The 16401-nt window shown below is 45.5% G+C and overlaps 2 protein-coding genes across 5 annotated transcripts in view; one reads left to right on the forward strand and one right to left on the reverse strand.

Annotated features, from left to right (window-relative positions):
• The window catches only part of SPATA7 (spermatogenesis associated 7), a 41637-nt gene extending 40337 nt beyond the window's left edge, over positions 1 to 1300 (forward strand). For all 3 annotated transcript variants that reach the window (XM_040477942.1, XM_040477943.1, XM_040477944.1), the window contains 2 exons: positions 379 to 436; positions 683 to 1300. In XM_040477942.1, the coding sequence (XP_040333876.1) occupies positions 379 to 436; positions 683 to 1267 (643 nt within the window). In that variant the 3' untranslated portion in view covers positions 1268 to 1300. The remainder of the gene's footprint in view (positions 1 to 378; positions 437 to 682) is intronic.
• Positions 1301 to 13716: 12416 nt separating this feature from the next.
• Positions 13717 to 16401, reverse strand: part of PTPN21 (protein tyrosine phosphatase non-receptor type 21) — an 84484-nt gene continuing 81799 nt past the window's right edge. For both annotated transcript variants that reach the window (XM_040477945.1, XM_040477946.1), the window contains exons 17-19: positions 15952 to 16186; positions 15279 to 15439; positions 13717 to 15041 (exon numbers count right to left, since the gene is read on the reverse strand). In XM_040477945.1, the coding sequence (XP_040333879.1) occupies positions 14913 to 15041; positions 15279 to 15439; positions 15952 to 16186 (525 nt within the window). In that variant the 3' untranslated portion in view covers positions 13717 to 14912. The remainder of the gene's footprint in view (positions 15042 to 15278; positions 15440 to 15951; positions 16187 to 16401) is intronic.

A 16401-nucleotide genomic window follows, 5' to 3' on the forward strand; every position in this document is an offset into this window, starting at 1 on the left:
GCGGGTGATGGGTATTGAGGAAGGCACCTTTTGGGATGAGCACTGGGTGTTGTATGGAAAGCAATTTGACAATAAACTTCATATATTGAAAAATAAATAAATAAATAAAACACACACAAAAAATAAAATATTCACAGAAGTATAAGTGGTATATACTCTTTCAGAAACAATGGCGTCTGTAATATAACTTAAGACCCATACTAGCTCCCAAATCAGAGAACTTGACAGAACAGGGAAGGATTAGTGTTTAGTTTTGCAAAGAAAAAGAATAATCTGAAAAATATTTTCCAACCTTTAGCAGTTTTGTTATTGCGTGACCATTTTGTATTTGGTTGATTTTATGATTTTGAGACATTAACATTTCTATTTATCTTTCAGGTTTTTAGAACGACTATTTGAGCGACACATAAAACAAAATAAACATCATTTGGAGGAGGTTTGTCTTTCTTCAGACATTCGTTAGAAAAATTCTAATATAGAAAGAATTTTGAAGTTTTTCCATAGCCTCAAAGAATGCATTAAAAACAAGAGCGGTTTTGCCCTTGTACCTTTTGTGTGCGTGGCGGGGGCGGGGAGCGTGCGTGAAGTAAGTATTAATCCTGCTGAGATTAACAGCACTGCCCACAAAAGTAGTTCAGTGTGACTAGCTCAGCTAATGTCATTATTCTTGTCTTAATCCTAGGGAAAAATGCGCCACCTGCTGCGTATCCTGAAGGTGGACTTAGGCTGCACATCCAAGGAAAACTTAGTAAAGCTGGATGATGTCGATATGCTGAATTTACTGGGTTTTGAACAGGCTGAGGACTCAGAAGAAAACGATCATAAAAGTAACCACGATGCCACAATTCAACAGGAGCGTCAGCAATACCAAAAAGCTTTGGATATGTTACTATCCGTACCAAAGGGTGAGAACGAGAAACTCTCCTCACCGGATGAATTTTTCCTGCCCGTCTACAAATCGAAGTATTCAGAAGGGGTTATAATTCAGCAAGTGAATGATGAAGCAAATCCCGGACCTTCAATTTCGGATGAAAAAAATTCAAGTGTCTCAGACAGTTTAACAGACCAAGAAACCTCTGTGAATGTCATTGAAGGCGACAGTGACAATGAAAAGGTGGAGACCTCGAATGAATTATGTTGTCTGAGCCCGGAACTCTCCCCGTCCCTTCAGCTTCACGGTGTCCAAGGTGACAACAGTCGTGACATGGAAGGACCAACTCTTAAAATCATGGAAATGAGCATTGAGGATTGCCCTTTGGATATTTGATCTTCATTAATAAATATCCCAAATGACCAATCATCCAGTGTTCCTTTTCTCCCATTTTTTTCTCTTTTATATATTAAGATTTCTGTATTTGCTTTCTATGCTCCATAATAAATTACCATAAATTTAGCAGCATCAAACTACACACATGTATTATTTATCCCACAATGGGTGTGGATCAAGAGTCTACACAACTTAGACGTGCCTGCTCTGGGTCTTTCGAGGCTACAATTCAGGCGTCAGTTGGGCCTGTGGGCTAATTTGGAGGCTTGACTGGGGCAAGAATCTGCTTCAAACTCCTTTCAGTTGTTGGCAGAATTCCTGCCCCTTTGGCCATCAGCTGCCCTCAGCTTCTAGAGGCTGTCCACCATTCCCTCCCACTCGGCCCCTTCTGCAGGCAGCTCACAACGTGGCTGCTTGCTTCTTTAAGGCTAACGGGAGAGAGACTGCTAGTGAGAGTCCCATGTCAACAATGCAACCACAGGAATGACCTGCCATCATTAGAAGGAAGTCATAGGTGCTGCCCACACTTGAGGGGTGCAGATATTATACACGGGTATGGAAGGGGTGAGAATCACTGCGGTCTCCCTAGGATCTGTTGGCCCCAATTTCTAAAGTTGCTTTTCGGGGGAGCGTGTTTCACCCAGACCTAAGTGATTTTGTATGCAGTGGGAAATGGTTTATGATCTGGCACGGATCTCGAAACATTAAGCCTGGTCTCTAATCTCTTTAATTTCTTCTTTCTCACTTTCCTGCAGTATCTAAAGCTTCAAGGACTTTCTAGTTATCAGTGAACTAGAACAGTGTGTCATCTATGTGAAAAAGTGTCCCTTCTTACGAGGGCAAACATTCTATCAACCTAGTCTGATACTCTCCTCTCGCTTTTGTACCCATGAGTGGGGATCTTGGCTATTAAGATCTGCCTCAGAAGACTTACCTCTTTTCATGTCTTTTCAGCCGCTTACAATAATGTAAGTGAATAATGATAACCCAGATGTTCTTTTCTTTCTTTCTTTCTTTTTTTTACGTTTATTCAGTTTTAAATTTTTTTTTTCCAACCTTTATTTATTTTTGGGACAGAGAGAGACAGAGCATGAACGGGGGAGGGTCAGAGAGAGAGGGAGACACAGAATCGGAAACAGGCTCCAGGCTCTGAGCCATCAGCCCAGAGCCTGACGCGGGGCTCGAACTCACAGACCGCGAGATGGTGACCTGGCTGAAGTCGGACGCTTAACCGACTGCGCTTAACCGACTGCTTAACCCAGGTGCCCCTACGTTTATTCAGTTTTAAGAGACAGAGTACACGCGCAGGAGGAGCAGAGAGGGAGACAGAATCTGAAGCAGGCTCCAGCCACTGAGCTGTCAGCACAGAGCCCGAAGCGGGGCTCAAACCCACGAACCGTGAGATCGTGACCTGAATCGAAGTTGGCCCCTTAACCAACCGAGCCACTCAGGCGCCCCAATCACCCAGATGTTCTAAAAACTTAGCACCGGCCTCTAAGCATCCTGGTCTTTAACTCGGGCTTTTATCATCCCCTGTCCAGACCAGTGTTTCCACAAAGGTAGTGCACACCACTGAGGTATTCGAGCTGATTTCTGGTGCCACGTGGGTGACAGGTCTGTCTCGCTCATGGGAAGCTGTCACCGCTGTGTTCACGATTCAGGCTCAGGGACAAGCTGCAAAGTGCAACCCGGTGGGGCTGAGCACCCAACCCACTTCCCCCTAGTGTCTTATGCCTCCCCCTCCGCTCCCACCTGTGCAGTTCTTCCCCTTAACCTTCTGAGCAACGCCTCCCTTTCCCATCCCACAGTCCTCTTCGACCTCCTGAAATATCCTCAACCCTAGGCCTGGCTCCCAGCCTGGGCCTCCCCATCAGTCATCTCTCCCCCCCTCCATTCTTGGGTGCCATCCCTCTCTCGGCCTCCAGGGCTCCTTTCTTGAGTCCCAGCCTCCCCGCCACAAATCCCTTACCCCACGACCCAGGCAGCTACCTCAGACTCGCGGCCCCGCCTCAAGTCCTCCCTTTGCTGCAGCTGCCATCCTGCTGGCGCTCCACTTTGGGAGCCTTGGGCCCGGCCCTGTCGCTGCCTGCCTGCTTTGCCAGATCTGCTCTTCTCCGCCAAGTCTGGGCACAGCTTTTTGTCTCTAGGACCATCACCCATCCTAATTTTTGTACTTTTTAGGGTGTTTTGTTGTCGTAATCCTCGGGTTTCTCTTTAAAATTCAAGTGTAGAGGGGCGCCTGGGTGGCTCAGTGGGTTAAGCACCTGACTCTTGACCTCAGCTCAGGTTTCGAGCTCAGGGGTCGTGAGTTTAAGCCCTGCGTTGGGCTCTGTGCTGCACATGGGGCCCACTTGAATGATACTAAAATAAAATGCAGGTTGAGAAAGATTTGTTGGTTTAAATTTTTTTTTTTCAACGTTTATTTATTTTTGGGACAGAGAGAGACAGAGCATGAACGGGGGAGGGGCAGAGAGAGAGGGAGACACAGAATCAGAAACAGGCTCCAGGCTCTGAGCCATCAGCCCAGAGCCTGACGTGGGGCTCGAACTCACGGACCGCGAGATAGTGACCTGGCTGAAGTCGGACGCTTAACCGACTGCGCCACCCAGGCGCCCCAAGATTTGTTGGTTTAAAGAAATAGCAAGAATGGTTCTTGGATACGGTAAAAGTCGTGCAAAGGTGAGAAGTGAATGTTAAGTTTGGGAAACACTGGCTTAGCATCCTTGGCTCTGCCTCCTCCCGCAGTCCATCCTCCTCTCTGCTCGCAGAGGCTCAATGGGTGAGCCTTTCAACACAGACTGCCTGGGGTTTGATCCTTGGGAGCTGTGACCAGAACCCAGGGCGGCCTCGGTGGTTGACCGCGGTGAACTTACAGGGCCTTCGCTGCAAGGCTGTAAGAACTAAATAGGTCGTGTGAGAAATATTCAGTCGCTGTCACCCTAAAACAGACCGTGTCACCACTCCCTTCAACAACAAAAACCTTTGAGAGTTTCGTCTTGCCAACAACATAAAGCCCAGGTCCCTTCGCATTTTTTACAAGTTATGTCTTCCTTCCCAGCTCATCCCTTGCCATCGTCCACCAAGTATCCTAAGTGTCTAGAACATCAAATGACTTGTTCTTTATTGCAAAGCTTCTCTCTCTGTCTCTCTCTCCCCCCTGCCTCCCTCCCTCTCCCACCCTTTGTTCTCGCTACCTGCTCTGAATGCCATTTCCCCTGTGCTGCTCTCTTGGGCCTTCCCTGACAGTCCAGATTGTAACACAGGGAGACCCTGCCCGATTTCCCCATTTGTCCCACCTGCTGTGGGGTCCGGGCTGTCTCAGATCTATAGCGGGAATTGTCATGCTGTTTATGTCCCCAGTTTCTCTTCCATCTAGACTGTGGACTTCTCAAGACAAGGGACTCACTTCTCTTTGGATCCCAGGTCTTTGTCTCCGCTTGAGAATGAATGTATTTGTTCATGGAGGGAGACAGTTGGAGCTAGAGGACAGGGTTGGCCACAGGTGAGAACAGGACAGACCTTTCCTCTCTCCTCTTTACACTCAGAAAGTGTCAATTCCCCATGGAAGGGAGAATGTAGCAAATTGCTAAATTACAAGAAAATGTCCTCATTTGCTCACATTTTAGATGGTATAAAATGTAAACTAGCATCTTCCCTTTAAAAACTCACATTTCTTCCCCCCACCCAGTGAAGCCACTCAGAAAAGACTTGGAGCAGCTTTTATGGGGCAAGACTATGATTTGCCAAGTGGATCAATCAGCTGCCAGTGACTTAATTTACCCTGGGCCCTGGTTTAAGAGTTTGGACTAGATGAGACAAAGGTTTTAGTTTTAATATGCCCAAGTTAGCCTTGGCTTAATTCTTCAGGGCTTTAGAAATTATAATTGAAAGAATATCTTGGGGGCACCTGGGTGGCTCGGTTGGTTAAGCGTCCAACTCTTGATCTCAGTTCAGGTCACAATCTCGTGGTTTGTGAGTTTGAGCCCCACACCGGGCTCTGAGCTGATGGTGCAGACCCTGCTTGGGATTGTGTCTCCTGTCTGCCTCTCTGCTCTCTCAAAATAAATAAATAAACATTTAACAATTTTTAATTAAAAAAAAGCCACGTAAGATCTAAAAGCAGTGGTAACTGTTGACCCTTCCTTCACGTGCTAATATGGATGGCCCTGGACACAGGACACCGCCTAATAAGTTGCTTTTCCCAGATGTTTTAAAAGCAGCAGATTCAGCTAATGATGACATAGCCCCAAAGAACAAATCCACGTTTAATTTTCGGCCAGGAAGAAGATACTTTTGAGATGACATAAGTAAAGGTTTGCTCCAAAGCCAACCTTTTGCCTCAGGAATTCCGTCTTGCGCCAACATTCAAGTTAGGAGACGAAAACACCCATATCCACCTAGTTCTTTCAAGATTCTACAATCGGTGAGCTGATTTCCCCCCGAGAGGAAGAATGTACTATTGTGCTCATTTTCTTTTGCTGCTGTAACACGTCACCACAAACTTAGTGGCTTAAAGAAAGCTTTATCGGGGCGCCTGGGTGGCACAGTCGGTTAAGCGTCCGACTTCAGCCAGGTCACGATCTCGCGGTCCGTGAGTTCGAGCCCCGCGTCGGGCTCTGGGCTGATGGCTCGGAGCCTGGAGCCTGTTTCCGATTCTGTGTCTCCCTCTCTCTCTGCCCCTCCCCCGTTCATGCTCTGTCTCTCTGTCCCGAAAATAAATAAAAACGTGGAAAAAAAAATAGTTTAAAGAAAGCTTTATCATCTTACAGTTCTGGAAACTGCTGCCGGGGCTGACCTCTTCTTGCAGGCTGTAGGGGAGACTGTCGCCTCGCTTCTTCCAGCTTCCAGAGGCCGCCCACCCCTCCTCCACTTGCAACCCCTTCCCGCATCTTGCAGACCAGCTGCGTGGCATCTTCAACCCTCCCGCACCCTCCTCTGCTTCTGTCACCACATCTCACACTGTGGCTCTCCTGCCTCCCGCTTAGTCCCTTGTGGCTAGTTTGGGCCCACCCGGATGACCCGTCTCCCCATCTCAAGGACCTTAACCACATCTGTGAAGTCCCTTTTGCCATGGAGGAAGTCCCTTTTGCCATTACATCCCGTTTGCCTGGATAAGGAATACCGACCTGAGGGGCTGTGGACCACCTGCGGCTTTTTAAAGCCCTGAAGGGGGCGGTTTTCACCCTTTGATGTACATCAGAATCACCTGGAGAATTTGGGCCCCATCTCCCTAGCTTCGGGTTCGGAATTTTCGGACCTGGGATGACCTTTGAGAATTTGAATTTCTAGTAAGTTTCCAGCGCTGCTGTTGCTGGTCTAGGGAAAAAAAAAAACAACCCAGTAACAAATGCGGTGGACATTTGACAAATAACATCAAGTTCCACTACAGGGGAGCTCTGTCAGCCTGCTGGGAAGTGGATATCATTGGGAGGCACGTCAACAAATTTTTTTTTTAACGTTTATTTATTTTTTGAGAGACAGAGACAGAACATTAGCAGGGGAGGGGCAGAGAGAGAGGGAGTCACAGATTCCAAAGCAGGATCCAGGCTCTGAGCTGTCAGCACAGACCCCGATGCGGGGCTCGAACTCACGAGCCACGAGATCATGATCTGAGTCGACGTCAGACACTTAACCGACTGAGCCACCCAGGTGGCCCAACAAATGTTTATTCTTCAAGTATATTAATTGTTCCATAAATGCCCTGGTTAGTGAAGCTGGCTATTTGGCAAGATGCACTGTAAACATTTTTTTTTTTTTTTTTTTTTAAGAGAGCATGAGCAGGGCTGAGGGGCATAGGGGGAGAGAGAGAGAGGGAAAGAGTGAGAGAGCAAGAGAGCAAGAGAGCAAGAGCGACAGAGAACCTTAGGCTCCACATTCAGTGCGGGTGACCCTAGGAACATGACCCTCAGCTGAAATCAAGAGTCAGACGCTCAACCCACCGAGCCACCCGGGTGCCCCAGCAAGATGCATTCTGTCTCCTAAGTGATCCATTACTGCGGAGATAGGTGATGACAGACTGGCATCTACTCCCAGAAACATCTAAGGTTTGGTACCTTATTTGAAATAACCCAATGGGGAAATGGGACTAATTATGTGCCTCTATGCAATAAGATCTAAAGTGAAAAAAACTCCAGCAAAATAGCCTTAATTGTACTAATATAATCACACGTGAGTTGTATCTTCAATATTTATTTTTATGGCAAAAACACACTAATACATTCATTTCACATATATTACAGTCATCCAAACTTTTTGCCCATTAAATGTACACAATTTTACAAACCAATGAGTTTAGAAGAATTAAGCTCTTCTGATTATACATTTTTACATTATTGATCTTCAGACAGCACTTAAAATTGCTTTTTAAACCAGAAAACAATACTAGGCAACTCTTTATACTCACGTCAGAAAGGTGCAATTTCCCAGTGCATTGCTTGAATTAGAGGGCAACTTTCTAAGAAAATGTTACTTCATATAAATTTCCTCCAAATTTTGGGTTTATTAGGTCTGTTAAGCCATATTAACGTCTGTTGGAATTTTTACTTAAATAGACGTGTTATCTAGATGTTTATTTTTAAACTATGCTCTGCTAAATTTACTATGGGTAGAGTTTGGATTGCTTTCGTTTTTAACCAGATCATACAACTCAGAAATATACAACAAATTTCTGGCTTGTTACAGTGTATTTCTTCACCTGAGCCAAACAGCATCTTTATAATTCAGAATATTTCCTTCAATTAAGCACAATAGAATTAAACATGGGCATTTTCATAGGAAAATATTTAACATTTGACTGATAAAAATCTGTTTTATATCATAAATGTAAAAAATTACATGAGACTACAGTAAAAAATATGTATTCCAATGGCCCAGTGACAATCTTTTGAGTAAGGTGTGTATCCAAGCTTTTAAAAAGGCTTGAGGGGCGCCTGGGTGGCTCGGTCAGTTGGGCGTCCGACTTAGGCTCAGGTCATGATTTGGAGGCCCGTGAGTTCGAGCCCCGTGTTGGGCTCTGTGCTGACAGCTCAGAGCCTGGAGCCTGTTTCGGATTCTGTGTCTCTCTCTCTCTCTCTGCCCCTCCCCTGTTCATGCTCTGTCTCTCTCTGTCTCAAAAATAAATAAACGTTAAAAAAAAATTTTTTTAAAAGGCTTGATATATTAACAAATATTTTTATTTTCCTCCCTCATTTTGTATTTCTTAGAAATTGCATATACTTCTAACAGTGTAATAGCTCAATTCTATAAGAAATTAAGCTGCCTACTTTTAATATAGAATTGAGAAACTCTAATATGGAAGGGTCCAAGCTGATACTAACAAAATTTGCAAAAACATTAAGAATCATCCCTACACAATAATTACTGCTTTAATTTCTCTGTCCTGCCAGAAACCAGATTATGCAAATAAAACCATTAGAGCTCTATCCGCCTACAAGTTGTTACAAATTATAGTATCTTTTCTCTTCTGTTTTTTTTTTCTTTCACTCTGTTTAACTCAAGTGAGTTTTGTATTATTTTTAACCTGGTGGGTTTGTTTTTGTTTTTTTAAATCCAATCTAGGGGCGCCTGGGTGGCTCAATCGGTTGAGCTGCCGACTTCAGCTCAGGTCATGATCTCGCAGTCTGTGAGTTCAAGCCCTGCGTCGGGCTGTGCTAACAGCTGAGCCTGGAGCCTGCATCCGATTCTGTGCCTCTCTCTCTGCCCCTCCTCCGCTCATGCTCTCCCTCTCTCTCTGCCCCTCCCCTACTCATGCTCTGTCTCTCTCTGTCAAAAATAAACATTAAAAAATTTTTTTTTAATCCAGTCTGTCCAAGTTTGTCACCTCTGGAGAATAGTTTTTCAGGCTATTTGTTGGGCTGAACCAGTATTTGCACTGGTTTTTATTCCAGTAAAACTGCAAAACCTTTAGATCCTTTCAGGATATTTAAGATCAAATTACATTTTGAAAAATACAATGACAAAATAAGTAAAAAGCTTTGTCTCGTTCAGGGGTCCATTAATTTGAAGTGATTTCTAATAGTGTGATAGCATATGACCTGTGCTATTTTTTCCACTGCAAAATGAATGACTGAGTTTATACCCCTCATTCATTTGTTTAGATTTGCTCAGCTGACAAACGAGCGGGTTGACATGGAAAGCCAGTTGTCATTAATTCTGTACTAGTCTCATTAACCTCATTAACCCAAATTGAGGCCAGATTCATGTTCTGGTTAAACCGGATAATCCACCCTTCTGAATTTCTCTGGCAGTCACACGCTTGCTCCTAAGAGCGAATACTGTCGACTTTTTCCCACGAGGTTTTAGAGTGTGAATTTAAGATCCACATGCACACTTAAAATGTCCATAGTACACACATTTGACAACTTACGTAGGGTAGTGGGGTTTTTGCACAGCTGAAGAACGAACCAGTTCAGTGCAAATTGCACGTTTATTAGCGTGACATCGTGTCCTGCTGTAGCCAGTGGAGGATACGCTATATTCTAGATTTAGAGCCAAGGGCTTTTAGAGATTTTAAGTCTTTTTACGATACAGACCACAAAGTCGTTTAATGGAAGCCAAAGAATAACGATCAAAAGATTTACACAGCTAGTTAGTAATTTTCAAAAATTCACAGCCAGTACGTACTGCCAGTTCTGCAGCTAGAAGTTCAATTATTCCTTTCTTGTCATCCATTTGTACTTATTTATAATATTAAAGCGTAATTTAAAATAAGGAAATGGTTCCTGGCCCTTAACCTGCCAACATACTGAAAAAAGTCCAGCTTTACCCTAGATTTTTGAAAACTCTTTTAATTTCTCAAATACACAGGGTCATTTGGAAACACGACGTGTAGCCAGACCCTACGTTACGTATACCCTTTGCGTGGGAATATTAGCCTCGGAACTGCTGCCTCCTGAGCTGGGTGCTGCAGACCTTGAACTTCCCTCTTGGCCCATCCTCTGCTTCCCATGACAATAAAGGGAGGACATTTAAGGGGCGACAGGAAAGGCAGGGGAGTGTATTGCCAATTCACTCCCCTTCACCCCTGCTTGCCTCACGGGTGGTTTCACAGGGGGCATCCCTGCTCCGTCCCGTTCCGTCCCTTTCCATCCCGCGCCCTACGCTTCACGGGCCATCCAAGTTTCCGTAACACCGGATGGGACAGTCACTTCTGTGGAGTTCTCTCAGCAAACACTGATCCAGCTGACAACTGCTTGCTGAGTGAGGCTCAGTCCCCACCGAGAGGCAGAGAACTCCTTCTCCGATCTCACCACCAGGGTGCAGCAGGGAGGAAGACTACTCTCTCCTCAGAGCTCAGATTATGGCCCTTGGCTTCTCCACCACGGTTCACCTTTCAGAGCCCTGACAGTTTCAGCAAGCTTTGGGAGGACAAGCTGAGAAAGTTAACACCCACTTGGAATATGGCTTACAAGGGGGAAATATTACTGTATTTCTCAATAATTCAACACACATACATCTGAACTTTTAGAGCACGATTTTTATTTGGGAACTGCCTGTACTATACAGAAAAGGATGCCACCTTAAACCATCCAAGGACCCATTCAACTGTTTCTGAGAATCCTTTATCCAATGCGTGCACACCTTAAGCAACTGCACTTTCCGATTTTTCCTGGTTTTTCTAGAATTGTAGATACTGGAACAGAGCCCTCGTCTAGAGGAATTTGAAAAACTCATGTTCTTTTGAGCAATGTCTTTTCCAGGCAAATTGTTAATGTCCCTATTCCTCTATTTTTGAGATGTCTATCCCTCAGCTCAATAAAAAGCCCCCTCCAATTTAATTTTTTTTAGTAGACTTTAAACTGGAAAAAGATAGTTTTAGCTTATTCCACATGAAATCCTGATGGGAAACAAGTTCCCTAAATTTATATACCAAAGAATTCCCTTTAAAAATCTGATTTTAGGGACACCTGGCTGGCTCAGAGGAGCATGTGACTCTTGATCTCAGGGTTGTGAGTTTGAGCCCCATGTTGGGTGCAGAGATCACTTGAATTAAGTAAACTTTTTAACAAGCCTGATTTTAAAAATGATTTACAATAAACAGTAATTCTTGTTTCCATTTGTTCGTGCAAATATCGAGCCTGTTCCTAAGGTACAGCTGACCTCCAATTGTAGATTTTAAAACATACAAAGTTTTATATTATATATGTTATATATGTACATTTGTATTTTCTTAATGTTGTGAATAGTAACATGTCAACCCATTTGAAGGGGCTGTTTTCTTGTGACGACAAAAGCTTCAGGGGCGCCTGGGTGGCTCAGTCGGTTGAGCATCTGACTTCAGCTCAGGTCATGATCTCACGGTTCATGAGTTCGAGCCCCGCATCGGGCTCTGTACTGACAACTTGGAGCCTGGAGCCTGCTTCCGATTCTGTGTCTCCCTCTCTCTATCCCTCTCCCCTCACGCTCTCTTTCTCTCAAAAATAAATAAACATTAAAATTTAAACAAAGCTTCAAAAAAAAGTTAGCTCTGCTCTGCTGCTCTCATCACTCGGTCCTACAGCCTGACACTCCCCTCCTTTGTGTTTCTGTTTAGACCTTGCTCTTTCTGGGAGCTTCTAAGGAAGCCTAAGTCCACCTTCTGTTTTATTTCTGCCAAAGGGTTTTAAAGGCTAAATACTAGGGCTTTCAGGGTATTTCACAGTAGGTGTTCCAGGAAAAAAGTGATTAATCGTGACTACAATTAACTTTCCAAATGAATACTTTCTGTGCTCAAAACTCTCAGGGAGAACATTTCATCAAGAGACTATGGGCGCCTGGCTGGTCCAGTCGGGAGGAGTGTGTGGCTCTTGGTCTCGGGGTCGTAAGTTTGAGCCCCACGTTGGGTGTAGAGATTACTTAAAAATCTTTTTTAAAGACCCCACTAATCAGGAAGACTGATGCCAGAGATGCCAACATCGATCTTCTGGGAAACACCGGCTCATAACTTGCTTTTTGGGGAAATGTACATTTTGGTAATTTTGACATGAAACGTAGAACCTCAAGGGACTAAAAGACACTGAGATACTAAAGCACCGCGGAGGCTTGGCAGATGGCAACATCCTACCAAGTGTCCATGTTACACAGTTCACTCTGGAAAATCACATCATTTCCGAGTCCAGTAATGTAGATTTATTTTTATCTAGAAGTACTTTGACATTCACTAACTGGAAAAGTTTATTCAAAAGGGACAATAAATTACATGGATCTTAGAAGCTATGTCAAACATGCGACGTTTTAAGAGTGACATTTAAACGGTATGACGTAGCCCTCAAAAGTAATTTTCTTACAGTTATTACAACTGGACGACAAATATACCATATATTACTCTTCGGATTTTTGTTTTACAGTATGTTCTTGTCATTGGGACACTTCAAAATGTGTAAACCTGACAGAAAAGCATTTAAAAAAAAACGTACCGCGGGAGAAAAGAAAGCACTACAAACGTTCCTGTCCTTTACATGGTGTGGAGACGGGAAACACGACCATAAAAAACTCTTATTCCGTTCTTCTGGGAGCTCTTTGTCAATATTCACACTTGGGTCTACTGTTATTTAAACAGGACTCTTCAACGTTTATTTATTTTTGGGACAGAGAGAGACAGAGCATGAACGGGGGAGGGGCAGAGAGAGGGGGAGACACAGAATCGGAAACAGGCTCCAGGCTCTGAGCCATCAGCCCAGAGCCCGACGCGGGGCTCGAACTCACAGACCGCGAGATCGTGACCTGGCTGAAGTCGGACGCTTAACCAACTGCGCCACCCAGGCGCCCCTTAAACAGGACTCTTAAAACAACTTCCGGTTTAAAAGGAACATTTTGTCCCTAAGTGAGCGCTTGTGTCCACTTCCACCTCTCGCTTTCATTAGTATCTTGTGAATTTTCCTCTTCGGTGGGTGGTTTCTGGGTGACTTAGAGATGGGCAGATCCACACCGTATGAAGGAAATCCTGCCTCCCAGGTGACCACACACACTCCGTGGTCACCACAGTGACTTACGCTGCTTTAGGGGTGAACGGAGGAATCGGAACCACCCCTAGGAGATCCTAAGTAGGGGCAGAACCCTGCATGTGACATTGTGGAAGCTGTGCATTGTACAGACGCAGCCTCAGAAGGAAATACGAGATGGTTCCTCAGGTAAATGTTCCAATTAGTCCTCAGACCTACTCAAGTCCCTCCGTGACAAGGCCATCTTAGCCCGGACCAAAGGCGACACTCTCCCTTCTCTAACTCAGCCTGGTTCTGCCCACCGGCACTCGGTGCATCTGAAAAGGATGGGGGCTGGGAGGGGGAGGGGGGCCCAAGAAGATAAAACTGACCTCAGGGGTGAAGTCAGGAGGTTGGGGAGCTAAAACCCGAGCACCTCCTGAATACCACAGCAATCCCGGGTGGCCCCACAAGTATGGGCACAGTTTTGGGAAATGAGGTGAAACTATTAGCAACTCTTCCCTTCTTTCAACCAAAAGAAAAGAAAGCCCCTTCAAGGCTTTTGATGGTCACAGAAACCTGACTTTATTTATTAGAAAAGGAGTTGAGGTATAAGAAACTCCAGGGAAAGAGTCACTGACAGGGATGGCTCTTGAATTTCCCGGGGATACCCACCGTCTGGGGGCGGCTCGGCCCCCAACCTCCCAAGCTCCCCCTCTCTCCACCCCAGCCTCGCAGTCCGAGTATAGTTAATACTGTACTTTGGCCAAAGGCATCTTGTACTTATGCCACACTCATCTTGCCCCAACCATCCTACATACACTTATTCCTCAGCTCTTCCAAAACACTCCTTCTGGAGCAATGTCCACTGTTACTGTTTCGTCTGTAAAGCAGCACATGTCAAAACTCAGATCTGTTTTTAATAAAAAAAAAAGTGCTTAAAACCATCCGATGCAATGGTTTTTCAATTCATTTTCAACCAATGAAAAATCGAACTCGTTTGGGTTTACAAATAATACTGAATAAAACGGTGAATCCAATTATTCTCTTACATTTTCAATCATGTGCCTTCATTCATTTCAGTACCTTAATGAGTTGAGATGAACTCTCGTCTGGAAAAAATAGAAGGTACAAATATATAGAATTTTTAGGATAAGAAATTTTCTGAATATAAAAATGCTTTCTATGTTTGAAAATAACACTTTTAGATTCTTCTCGTAGTTTCGGATTTGGTAACTAAACTGTTAAGTACCCAAGATTTTTAAGAAGTAACGAGAAACAGCAACATGGTTTTAAATACAAACTTATACAGGAACCAATCACACCTGTGGACCATCCACCTAGAAAGTTCAAATACTTTAGTCATAAAATAAAATTCCATTATCAAAAACTAGTTTAAGATAGAAATCTATGCGCCTTAATGATTGCCAGAGTTGCCCAGCATAGCTTCAGTAAAACAGAGAACTGTCTGGAAAACACAATCTCCACAAAGTGTGCAAGTACCGCAAATGGGACAGACCGGAGCCGGGCGAGGCCCTGGGAACCGAGTCCTTCTCCCTCAGCATCCTTCCCGGGCCAAGCCTCCCGACTTTGGCCTCCTGCTCGGCACAGTGCCTTCAGTGCCCGTCATCCATTCACATGGTCTCTGGCGGCCCAGGGTGCCGGAGGAAGTAGGAGTTAGGCAAGCACTTCTTTTCGCTGTAAACGCTTCCCATGATCCATCGGTCCCCGTGACGAGCTGTGGGAGCTCATATGAGCCTTGAGCTTTTCAGGAACTGAATGAGCACTCGGTACACGAACGTGTACTGGCAGAGGGTCTGCACCATCATCATCCTCTGTCGCCTCAGCATGTCCAGCACCCTTGGGATGTCCACCACCTGGATGGGGAGACAGCCATGAGGGGAATGCACTCCCCCGTGGAGACGGGCGGGTGGGGGAGCCTGCGCAGAGATCTGGTCAGGAGACGGACACAGACGCTCTTTGCTACCTCAGCATCTTCTAGAAGAAGCCCCCTGGGTACTTGTTCAGAAAGAACTATTAGGCCACTGGGTCCTTTCTTCCCCTGGCCTTGGGCCCTGCCCACTTCTCCCCCAGCCGAAGAAGGACAGCAATACCTCGTTGTGTTCCAGACAGGCGATCATGATCTCCGACAAGATGACGACGCCAGTCCTTCCCACCCCTGCGCTGCAATGGACCAGCAAGGGAGGGTTGGGGCTTTTTGGTTCACTGGTACTATTTGTATGGCGTCGAACAGACTGGATCTCTTCGAGGTATGCTGTGAGATGCCAGAAACAGAAACATAATCGGGGATTAAGGCCCATCAAATTGACAATTTTCAGATTATCATCACTGACTGGGAGGACTCTGGATAAAGAGCACCGCAACCACCAACAGACAGCGTGACTTTGGGCGAGTCACTGCCCCTGCCTGGGCTTCCATTTTCTCATTTACAAAATGAAACAGAGGAGGCGGTCTCTCTGAAGCCTCCCCTAAACACGTAAAACCGTTATTTTAAAGCAAGTCCAGGAGCACCTGGGTGACTCAGTCAGTTAAGCGTCCGACTTCGGCTCAGGTCATGATCTCCCTGCTTGTGAGTTCAAGCCCCACGTTGGGCTCTGTGCTGACAGCTCAGAGTCTGGAGCCTGCTTCGGATTCTGTGACTCCTTCTCTCTCTCCCCCTCCCCTGCTTGTGCTCTGTCTCACTGTGTCTCTCAAAAATAAATAAATGTAAAAACACAAAAAAATTTAATAATAAGCAGAGGCTGTGCTGGGAATGAAGACACTTACACAAAAACCCCTTGAGGTCTTCCGGACAGCCGTGCTCAGGCCAGTCTGTGTACTGGAGATGCCACACTGTCCTCTCCTGCCCCGTGAGCAGGTGCTTCATCTTTAAGCCGGTGGTGGCATAGCAGCCAGAGTCCGTGCGGAACCGGGTTGTGATCTTAAACCTCCCGTAGGTGACGGTGTTGTGCCTGGAGCCAAGTCGTGGCCAATACCTGAAGCTCTTCTCCCTTCCGCCCTCCTGGGAAAGACAAGTACGGTCAGGGGCGCCTGGGTCGGCTTCAGCTCGGGTCATGATCTCACGGTTCATGGGTTCAGGCCCCATGTCGGGCTCTGCACTGACAGTGCAGATCCTGCTTGGGATTCTCTCTCTCTCTGCCCTCTCCCCCGCTCTCGCTCTCTCAAAAACAAACGTTAAAAAACAGACAGACAAACAACAACAACAACAAAACGACA

Source organism: Herpailurus yagouaroundi, unplaced genomic scaffold (assembly GCF_014898765.1).
Source record: "Herpailurus yagouaroundi ecotype Mexico unplaced genomic scaffold, PumYag 141, whole genome shotgun sequence".
Lineage (NCBI taxonomy): Eukaryota > Metazoa > Chordata > Mammalia > Carnivora > Felidae > Herpailurus > Herpailurus yagouaroundi.